The sequence below is a fragment of the Hylobates moloch genome, unplaced genomic scaffold (genome assembly GCF_009828535.3).
Source record: "Hylobates moloch isolate HMO894 unplaced genomic scaffold, HMol_V3 SCAFFOLD_14, whole genome shotgun sequence".
Lineage (NCBI taxonomy): Eukaryota > Metazoa > Chordata > Mammalia > Primates > Hylobatidae > Hylobates > Hylobates moloch.
The window spans coordinates 48,149,568-48,160,015 of NW_026652289.1; the positions used below are offsets into that span (position 1 = coordinate 48,149,568).

Sequence of the window (10,448 nt, forward strand, 5' to 3'; positions counted from 1 at the left end):
ATCTGAGCATTTGGTTATTATAGCTCTAAAAATTTTATCAATAATCCTAAACAATACCATCCTCTTACTATGTGGAAAGCACTGTGTTAAGCACCTGACAAGGTGGTTGCAGCTATTGTAACCATCATCATTATTTTAACTGAGGCTCGAAATGGTAGAAAACTTGCCTGAGGTCAAGCAGCTAATCACAGGCAGGACCTAAAATCAGGTCTGTTGAACTCTAAAATATATGCTCCTAACCACACACACACACACACACACACACACACACACACACACACACACACACAAATCATAGGAAGCTCAGAACTGCAGGGAACATTTCTCCCCAGGTTACCCTTGAGACAACCTTGCCCATGTGACTCTGACATAAGAGCCAGAATCAGTTCCGGTTGTAAACCTTCTAAATGAAGAATTAAATCATTAAACCATTTCACGCCAGGAACTTCCAACCCAAGCCACACAGAAGTCTGCTGGCACCATCAAGTTTTGGCCATCTTCCCTCCCTTGCCTCTTTTCTCCTGCCTTCTTCACCTGATGCCTGGGCTGACCTCCACTGCCCCACAGGCTGTTCAGAATTATGTCCACACCACAGATCACTTATCATCATCAGTCCCATAGCCCGACGGTGGATGGTGTGTCAGCTGCAGGACAGGAGGCAGCAGAGTCAACAAAAGGGAACAGACCTATTTTTCCATAGCCTTTCACTTCCAGGCTTGCAATGGGCACCCACACACACGTGGTCTCAAAAAGGCAATGATGTCACCGCTCTACTGACCTGGTTTAAGGAATTAATTGTAGTCTATTATTCAAGGTCGATGCTCTCTTGTCAGACTGAGCTCTGTGTCACACAGGGAGCTCAGTGGAGAGCAGTGACCATTCCATGCAATCCTCCATCCACAACTGGAGGAGGGGCAGGAGCCTGACTCAGGAGGCACAGAAGTGACAGCATCCTGGGGTGTCCACATGCTCACCCAGCCACAGCCCCCGTCTCTCAGGACTGTGCCCTCCTGCAGGCTCCAAGGAGGTGGCTGCATTTCTTACATTGCTTTAGCACCAGCCCTCACTATCCCGGGGGTACAACCAGGTGAAGCAAGGATGGGAACTAAGCATGAAGGAGCCCAGCTCCAGGCAGCCAGGTCAGAACAAGGCTAGGTGGGGTGGGCCACAGTGATGTGCAGCGAGTGTGAATGAGGGAAAAGGCTTGGGTGTAGAAAGAGCAACGGGACAGGCATGTGGACAGGAGATGAGAGGAGCCAACCCCAGAGAGGCAGCTGGAGAGAGAGGAACGGGGCAGGAGCTTCAGGCTCCCTGGAATCTCACAAATACGAATGTGATTTCTTTTCAACCACTGCCCCTTCATATGGTTTACTCTAGTGGGTTCCTGGCCACCAAAGATCTTTATCTGAAACCATCTACAGCACTCTCCCCTCATCCACTGCTTTGCTTTCTGCAGTTTCAGCTATCCACGGTACAGAACAAGACACTCTGTGAGAGAGAGATCACACTCACTTAACTTTCCTTATAGTATATTGGCACAATTGTTCTATTTTATTATTACCTATTACTGATAATCTCTTACTGTGCCTATTTTGTAAATTAAACTTTATTGTAGATATGTATGTATAGGAAAAAACATAATGTAAACCAGATTTGGTACTCTCCAAGGCTCAGGCATCCATCGGGGGTCTTTGAATGTATCCCCCACAGGTAAGGGGGGATAGCTGTATATAAATGTGTAAAAACTCTTTTCTAACATTCCATTTTTTTCAACTCTTAACAAATTATAATCGGGGCTGATCTTAATATACTCACTGGCTCTTGGACATTTCTAGGCTAGTGTGTCTCAACTCTGGCTGTGTGTGTGCACACACGCACACTCATATACATAGACTGCACACTTAAAAAAAATCTACCTAGGAGATTCTAAAGTACAGCTAAGGTGGAGATCCACTGTACCAGAATGAATCCACTGTATTTCCCAGTGTAGTTAAGAAAAAGCAAATTCAAAAACATTAGGTGGTTTCCCTAAAAGTCACAAAACACAGACTTACCAGAAGACACCTCAGAAGCCATGCAGTTGGATCACATTTCATTATTGCAGGTTTCAAACAGTGGAATGTGAAGCCCAAAAGTGTGAAGTATCTTGTTTAAGGGGGCTGCTATGGTTTGAATGCTTGTGCTCTCCCAAATCCATGGTAACTGGATTAAGAGGTGGGACCCTTAACAGGTGATCAGGCCATGTGGGCTCCATTCTTATGAACAGATAATGCCTTATCTCAGAGAAGCTTCTTTATCAAAGAGGGAGTCTGCGCCTCTCTCCCCTCCCTCGCTTGCCCTTTGGCTTTTCTGGAGGAAGACTTTGAGCAAGAGCCTTCCTCCCGCCTTTGGTTCAAGAAGCCAGCCAGGAAGCAGAGCAGTCATCATTAGACACCAAACATGCAAGTGCCTCGATCTTGCATTTCCCAGCCTCCAGAAATTGGGAAGGAAACCTCTTTCTTTATAAACTACCCAGTCACAGGTCTTCTGTTACAGCTGCACAAAACTCACATAGTGAATTAGTGGGAGTGCTACAGTCAGAACTAATTTTTCTAGTCTAAAAGGTTTTGTTTGTCTTTTTTGAATCACATCTTTTAGATGAAATTAGAAAGCCTATTATTTAAAGCAGCCCTAACAAAAAAAAAGCACTCTGTTATCCAAATAATAATCTCCTAACTGTATATGTTGAGACTCTGGATTCCTGTACACAGGATTCTTAAAGTAGAGCAGATTTATAGTTTCAACACGAGCCTAAGCAGAATCCAGTACAGAGGGTAAAGCTGCTACTAAAATGAACACTGCAATTCCTAAAGCCAGATTTTGGAGTCTTATATGGGATTATCAACACTGAAGAGAGTTGTTACTAAATTTGGAGACAGAGTGAGGAATAGAAGCAGTAATATAAGGTAGGCAATGACCTTAAAGGGAAGCTCTAAGTAATCTCAGGACTGTATGATTTAAGTGACTTCTGCACGGGAAAAAAAATGCTTTTTACACCAATATGCCATGGCATTATTAGAGTTTTAAGACTTGATTTTGGTTTTTGGAGACAGGTTCTTGCTATGTTGCCCAGGCTGGTCTCAAACTCCTGGGTTCAGAGACTACAGGCATGAGCCACCATGCCCAGCTAATTTATTTTTTGTAGAGACAAGGCCTCACTATGTTGCCCAGGCTGGTCTGAGACTCCTGGGCTCAAGCAATCCTCCCACCTCGGCCTCCCAGTAGCTGAGACTACAGGGAGGTCTCAGTGAGGCTATGTCACCGTGCCTGAGCTAAGAGTGAATTTTAGAGAAGACTGAGCCTCTAAGAGTGCCCTAAATGAAAACAACCATGCTCGGAAGAGAACACATTAAGGAGTTATTGCCCATTAACACAGAAAATGAAGTCATCTGTCAGATCTTTTGCAACTGGATTACTGGAGAAAAGCAAGGCCCCTCAAAACAGAACCATGGGTAAGTAAATTGTGGTGAGAGGAGAGTGAGAGCTCAGATTCTGGTACTGATAAAGAGAGAAAACCTGCCAAACCACACGGTGAGGCAAGCCGGAAGAGCCAGGTATGACAAAAGAGCACTTGGAAACAGGCTGAAGGTGGACCAAAGAGAAGGGCTCTGAGTGGATCCCCAAAACGGACTGTGCCTACTTCAATTTCAACAGGTCTGTTCTTAAGAGCTACATTCTTCCTGTTCACATACTGACTGCCTTGAATTGCAAGCCAACATTCTATTTCCTTTCTAGAAATATCATTGTGCTTTCCCCTTATGTCAAACAGTATTCATAACATTTCTGTTTTTCTTTGTTTTTTTTGAGATGGAGTCTCGCTCTGTCGCCCAGGCTGGAGTGCAGTGGCGTAATCTTGGCTCACTGCAACCTCTGCCTCCCTGGTTCAAGCCATTCTCATGCCTCAGCCTCTTGAGTAGCTGGGATTACAGGTGCCTGCCACCACGCCCAGCTAATTTTTGTATTTTTAGTAGAGATAGGGTTTCACCATGTTGGCCAGGCTAGTCTCAAACTCCTGACCTCAAGTGATCCGCCCGCCTCAGCCTCCCAAAGTGCTGGGATTACAGCTGTGAGCCACCACGCCCGATACATTTCTGTTTTTCTGTTGCCTAATCAGTCAAACTCAAGCAGAAATTCTAAGCTTTCTTTCCTTAATGGCATCATAGTATTCCCTCTGAGAACACTGAGAACAAAGAAGTTAGGTTATTAACCTCAACATGCCCAGGAAAGTAACTTGCTACTCGAGGAGAATTCCACCCTGAGACTGCTGGCCGTGAACACCATTCACAACCAACAGAAGGTGTTTTTCAAGGATCCCACGACCTGAGAGGACGCCTCTATAGCTTTGCTGTGACATGGATTTTCCAATTACGGATCCTGTGAATCACCGACACAAAAGTTATAAAACAGCAAATCATAGTTATGTATTCAAAATGCCTCTGAAATCTATCCATCCTTTTACAACAAAAAGAAACAGCTTGGGATTAACAATACTTCAAGAGTACGTAGTACACGGTCTGGCACAAGCAGTGCAAAAATAAATGTGTGTTTAACAGTTTGGGATTTTTTATTTGTTTTGTTTTTTGAGACAGGATCTCACTCTGTTGCCCAGGCTAGAGAGCAGTGGCGCGATCACGGCTCACTGCAGCCTCAAACTCTGGGGCTCAGACGATCCTCCCACCTCAGCCTCCTGAGTAGCTGGAACTACAGGCACACACCACCACACCCGGCTACTTTCAAAAATTTTTTGTAGAGATGGGGGTCCCAACTATGTTGCCCAGGATGGTCTTGAACTCCTGGGCTCAAGTGATCCTCCTGCCTAGGCCTCCCAAATTGCTGGGTTTACAGGCATGAGCCACCACACCCAGCCTATGTTTAATGGTTTACTGGTCAAATAAAGGAATAAATGAAATATTAAGTATTTTGTAATTTGCCTTTTGTACTAAAGGCACTGAAGAGATTTATCTTCTTCTCTCTGCATCTGCTTTCTCTGACTGTATCAACGTTTCTCTGCCTACATTACCAAACGCCGCTCTCCTCCACAGCTTTTGTCACCAGCATCAAAAAGAAGGATCAAAGACGACTTCTGTGGATGGCATCAGCAGACACCTGAGTTACAAATGTCCAAACAGGAGAGTCCCACTCTCCTGTTTCTCTAGATTAAAATATTTCAGCTAAAATACTCTGCCTCCTTTACACCTCATTCTTCAGGCTATTTGCTTGTTTGGGTTTATAGTTTCAAATCAGTCTGATTCACTGTCTCTTGAGTCATGGTGCCACTTGTGCACACACAGTCTAAAACTGTTCAGCCCTAAGAGGATCCCCTGGAAGGATGTGTGCTGAGGAGGCTGATCTGCCTACTCCCACCTTAACCAATAGGCAGCCGTTCCTGCACAGATTAATCACTTTACTTCCCCAACTCAAGTGACAACAATACACTCCAATAAGGTGACCCTGATTTTCAGTGTCTTTTCCACAGATATGTCTGAGTGATTTCAATTCACTCCCTCACTTGTTTGTATTCACAACATACTTACATTACTTACCAGTAATGCAAACGTAAAACAAGTCTTGATCTTGGGGATCTCCGTCATGCTCAATGAGCTCTCCTCATTGTTCATGCCACTCTTCCTGGCTCCTTCAAACCCTGCCTCTCCGCTACACTCTTTTCAGTAACTTTTCAAGAGTTTAAAATAATCATCTATTGGCCAAATGGCAACAACCACCTTTCTTACCAAATCTACTTCCTCCTGAAACCCTTACTCTGGATTACGTGCCCACCTTAATACTCATCATCTGCGGGGATTCACTGTCTTTATCCATGCATGGGGGTCTGCACATTGGTAGTATTTACATCTGTTTCAAGGGCTGGACAGCTCACTCTAGCATGCTCAGGAGCTGGCACAAACAGGTAATGGATAAAAGATGTAGAGACATACAAAGGATGGGTTAGTATTGTTCTTCTCTTCAATACAGACATTTCAGTGTCACAAGAACACCAATACAATGAATACAAAGTGGATCAGGCCTCAAGCCAATACATCTGGCCCCCTTTTTTTGTCTATGGTTTTACCCATGGATATTAAACCCTGAAGATAAAATAAGATCCAAGTACTTGTAAGAGTCCAACTTAGGAAAAATTAAATTTACCCCACTTATTTATGGGGCACCCATTATGTGCAATTCGTTCAACAAAACCAATGAGTGCCTATTATTTTAAGACATTTTGCCAATTGTCAGGAATAGAGAAGACATATTGTCCCTGCCCTCAGAGATCTTTCAATTTAGTGGAGATACAGTTAAATAACAGATATAGCAACACTGTGATAACTCAAGCAAAGGGGCTGAGTACCAGGTGCACAGGGAACACAAAGGGTCTCCTAACCCAATTAAGATCCAGTCAGGATCCATTGTTCCTAGCACAGGAGAAGGGCAGATACAAAAGACTAGGTGTGAGCAGAAGAGTGGGGCAAAGTCCTGAGTGTGGGGCTTTGGGGCCTGCAGGGCACTGCACCTTACAGTCCTCCTGGGGGCATAATCTAAGTACAGAGATGAAGATGACTCAGAACAAGGCAAGCTCTCCAATCAGTGTCCTGGAGAGTGTGGTTAACTAGGAGGGCAGGAAAGATAAAGATTCCCAAAGACCACATGGGGGATGGCCGGTGGAAAACAGAGTCTGACCCAGTAGCAGAAGAATGGGTACATGGGATGGAAGGCATTCCTGCCATGGCACTGACCTGAATTAAGCTGTAAAAGAACAGAGAATAGGGTATGTTCCAGGCAAGTAAGAGCAGAAGAACCATACTGAACAGCAAGAGGAAAGTGGTGGAGGGGCTGATTGGCTTCAGAATTAGGTAACTCCTATGTCAGCAGAATAACCAAGACACACAAATGCACCTCTTGAAGAATCTGATAAATATGATTACCATGGCAATGGTGCCCTAGCAAGAGTGCTAAACTGGTAATCGAGAGACCTACTGCTGATTGGCAGCCAGTCTATCCTCTTGTCAGATGAGCTGGATGAACATGAGCAGTGTCCATACATGAGCTGGGAAATAAATTTAGCAATTCACAACCATCTTTTTTTTTCTTTTTTATAAAAGTGAAATAAGCCAGGCACAGTGGCTCACGCCTGTAATCCCAGCACTTTGGGAGTCCCGGGTGGGTGGATCATGAGGTCAGGAGATCAAGACCATCCTGGCTAACACGGTGAAACCCTGTCTCTACTAAAAATACAAAAAAGTAGCCGGATGTGGTGGTGGGCGCCTGTAGTACCAGCTACCCGGGAGGCTGAGGCAAGAGAATGGCGTGAACCTGGGAGGCAGAGCTTACAGTGAGCCAAGATGGCGCCACTGCACTCCAGCCTGGGTGACAGAACGAGACTCCGTCTCAAAAAAAAAAAAAAAAAAGTGAAATAACATATTATGCTATGTGTGCTGCCCATAGAAAAATTACTGTTTTGTGAAGCATTGGCTTCAGGTATGTAGATATAGACGTGTATATGTGCTTGATCGAAATGTAAAATGTGTTTCTTACTGTGAGGTTACAGTCAAAACAGTTTGAAAAGCACAAGACATGAGAATCTGTAAGGTTCCTTCAAATTCTAAGCTTCACGTGCAGCCTTTAAATTCTAACCTATTTTACAGGTGAATAAATTAACTTAGATATGAGTTCTGGTATAACATTAAATAAATCATGGGCAATCTTTAGACATACCATCAGATAATTCAAAATTATCCAAAACAATTACCCTTAATTCAACTGATACACTATCAGATAATTCAACATTATCCAAAACAACGCCCCTTAATTCAGCTAAATATGACCAAAAAAAAAAAAAGTTTCCAGGAAATAACTACGCTCCACGTACGCTGTAACACAGACACACCTGTATATTTGGGGCAAAGGGTCAGCCATGTGAAAGGCTTTCATTGTAATGTAGACATGCACACATAGGAGCAATGTTCTATGGAAACTCTTAAATTAAAAAATCTACTCAAGGTAGGATTTTCATGTTTCAAATTTTAAAGATCTAATGCCAACCTTATTTTTAATACCTTTGCCAACAGCAAATTCTAGCAAGCTATTGACTGTGTATGACACATACTTTTGAAACCCTTTACTGGAACAGGTGGCTTTTAACTACTTACAGACTCTGACCCAATGCATCTGCATATGATACATTCTCATCTGCCTAAGCCACTTTCGAAAAGCTATAATCCCAATGAGGGCATCCCCTTCAGGACTTCAGGAGGGCATGAACATGCAACATAGAGCAAATACTAAGTACTTCCCTGTTGGACAAGCCATTTTCCCAGACAGGCAAGGAGTCACTTAGGAACATATGCGTGAGTACGAATGAAAAAAAAAAAAAATCATTAACGTTGGTGATGTGCATAAGCCAAGCAAACAGGTTTTAGATAAAAGCTATAGAAGGGTCCATGGCGACAATAATGCCCGGTGTACTTCTTCTGGGGACTCTTTCATCCGAAGAAATCAAATCTCATCATAGACATGGCCTCAGGTTAATTTTCACCATCACTGCTATGAGGCAGGTCGGAAAGGTCACAGATAACGCAAACTGGAGCACAAACAGGTAACCTGACCTGCCCATGTATCAGACTTTTGTCTAATAGGGAATAAAAGTCACGTTTTTGGTTTGCTTGTTATAAAACAACCAGGTCTAACCCCTAAACCATGCCCCCAGTTTGTGCCTGGCTCACAGATGGCCCACCCTAAACACTTTTCAGTCGTTCTGTGAATGCTAATTCAAGGTCAGAGATTTCCCAGCCCCTGCAAGTTTCGAATTTATCCTGGGCTGTTATGGAGGCCGTGTGGAAGTTGCCAGGCCCATAGCTACCAGCTAACTTCCTGCCCCAAAGTGCCACTACTCTGCCCCACCAGAAGGCAAACTCCCCGCTCCACCCGACCCTCCAGCTGCCTCCAAGGTTGCCCAGACATTGTCCTGCCGGCACTTTACAACCAGAAAGTCTTTTAGAGGCCATCCTGTCTCGCCCACTGACTTTACAGGGAAGGAAACTGAGTCTAGAAACCCATGTGCCTTGCCCAAGGTCACTTCAGCTCGTACAAACGAAACACGAACCAAGTTGTTTCTTTCTGCCCGGTACTTAAGCACCCACATGCTGCCACTCGCGGTGACTGGAACCACAAAAGACCCAGCCGGTGGGCCGGCGACACCCAGGCGAGCCAAAGTAGGCAAAACCTCTGAGTCCGAGCTCTCCAGGAACCTGAAGGCTGGCGCGGTTTTTGGAGAGGGTGGGAGCAAGCCAGGGAGGGACAAGAAAAGCGAATTTACGGCGGCCAGGGGGCTCTCCGCTGGCCCTCAGCCCCAGAGGAGGGGCCCCTCTCCTGGCAGGCCGCCCCAGGGGCCCCAAGAGACCCCCACCCCGCCTCCCCACAGCTGGAAGTCAGGCCTGGCGACCCCGGGTGCTCACCGGGTGCGCAGCGCCTGCCACGCGGCGTCGATGTCGGCGTAGAGGTTCTTCTCGGAGGGCTTGCCCGAGCTGACGCCGTAGCCCGAGTAGTCGTAGGAGAAGATGTTGCAGTTGATGCGGGAGCCGAGGCCGATGTAGAAGCTGCACATCTGGCCCAGGTCCACGGCGTTGCCGTGCGAGAAGAGCAGCGTGTAGCGGCTGGAGGGCGCGCAGCGCACGAACATGCAGCCGAGCCGGTTGTCCCGGGCCGTGCGCGAGAAGAAGACCTCGACGGCGTCCAGCTCGCGCTGCGAGTACTGCCAGTCGGCGCGCTCGCTGAGGTGCAGGCTGCACGCACCGGGCCCCGCGCCCGCGCCCTCCTCGGGCTGCTGCGGTGCCGGCTGGGCCGCGCCAGCGGCGGCGGCGGCGGTAGCCTGGGCCGGGGCCGGGGCGGGCGCGCCGGCGCCGCGCTGCTCCGGCGCCAGCACCGTGTAGGTGGGCTCGGGCGGCAGGAAGGCCAGCTTGGCGGCGATGCGGCTCGGGCAGGGCGGGCAGCAGAAGAGCCAGCACAGCTCGCCCAGCGAGAAGCCGTTCATCCTGGGGCCTGGCTCGGGCATCGGGACGGCCTGGTGCCCGCCGCCGGCCCGGCTGGCTGGCTGGCTGGCTGGCCCGGGAGGACGGAGGGCGGACGCGCGGCGAGGGAGCGGGCAGGCGAGCGCGGAGGGCGGCTGCAGCCCGCCCGCCCGGCGGCAGGAGGAGGCGGAGGCGGAGGCGGAGGAGGGCAGGAGGCGGGGCCGGCCCGGCGGGCGCGGCGCTCGGAGCCCGGGAGGGTCAGCGGCGGCCCCGGAGCCCAGGAGAGGCGCGGGCGGCCCGGGCCCGCGCGCGGCACACAAAGCCGGCGGCGGCGGCCATGGCCGGCTTGTGCGCGCCGCCCCCCGCTCCCGTTCCCGCTACCGCACGCCCGCCGCCGCCGCCGCC

The 10,448-nt window shown here is 47.9% G+C and overlaps 1 protein-coding gene across 1 annotated transcript in view; it reads right to left on the reverse strand.

The window, feature by feature from the left end:
* Positions 1 to 10,383, reverse strand: part of ABHD17C (abhydrolase domain containing 17C, depalmitoylase) — a 61,381-nt gene extending 50,998 nt beyond the window's left edge. The window contains exon 1 of the mRNA XM_032175257.2: positions 9,492 to 10,383. Within this exon, the coding sequence (XP_032031148.1) occupies positions 9,492 to 10,087 (596 nt within the window). The 5' untranslated portion in view covers positions 10,088 to 10,383. The remainder of the gene's footprint in view (positions 1 to 9,491) is intronic.
* Positions 10,384 to 10,448: the final 65 nt, after the last annotated feature.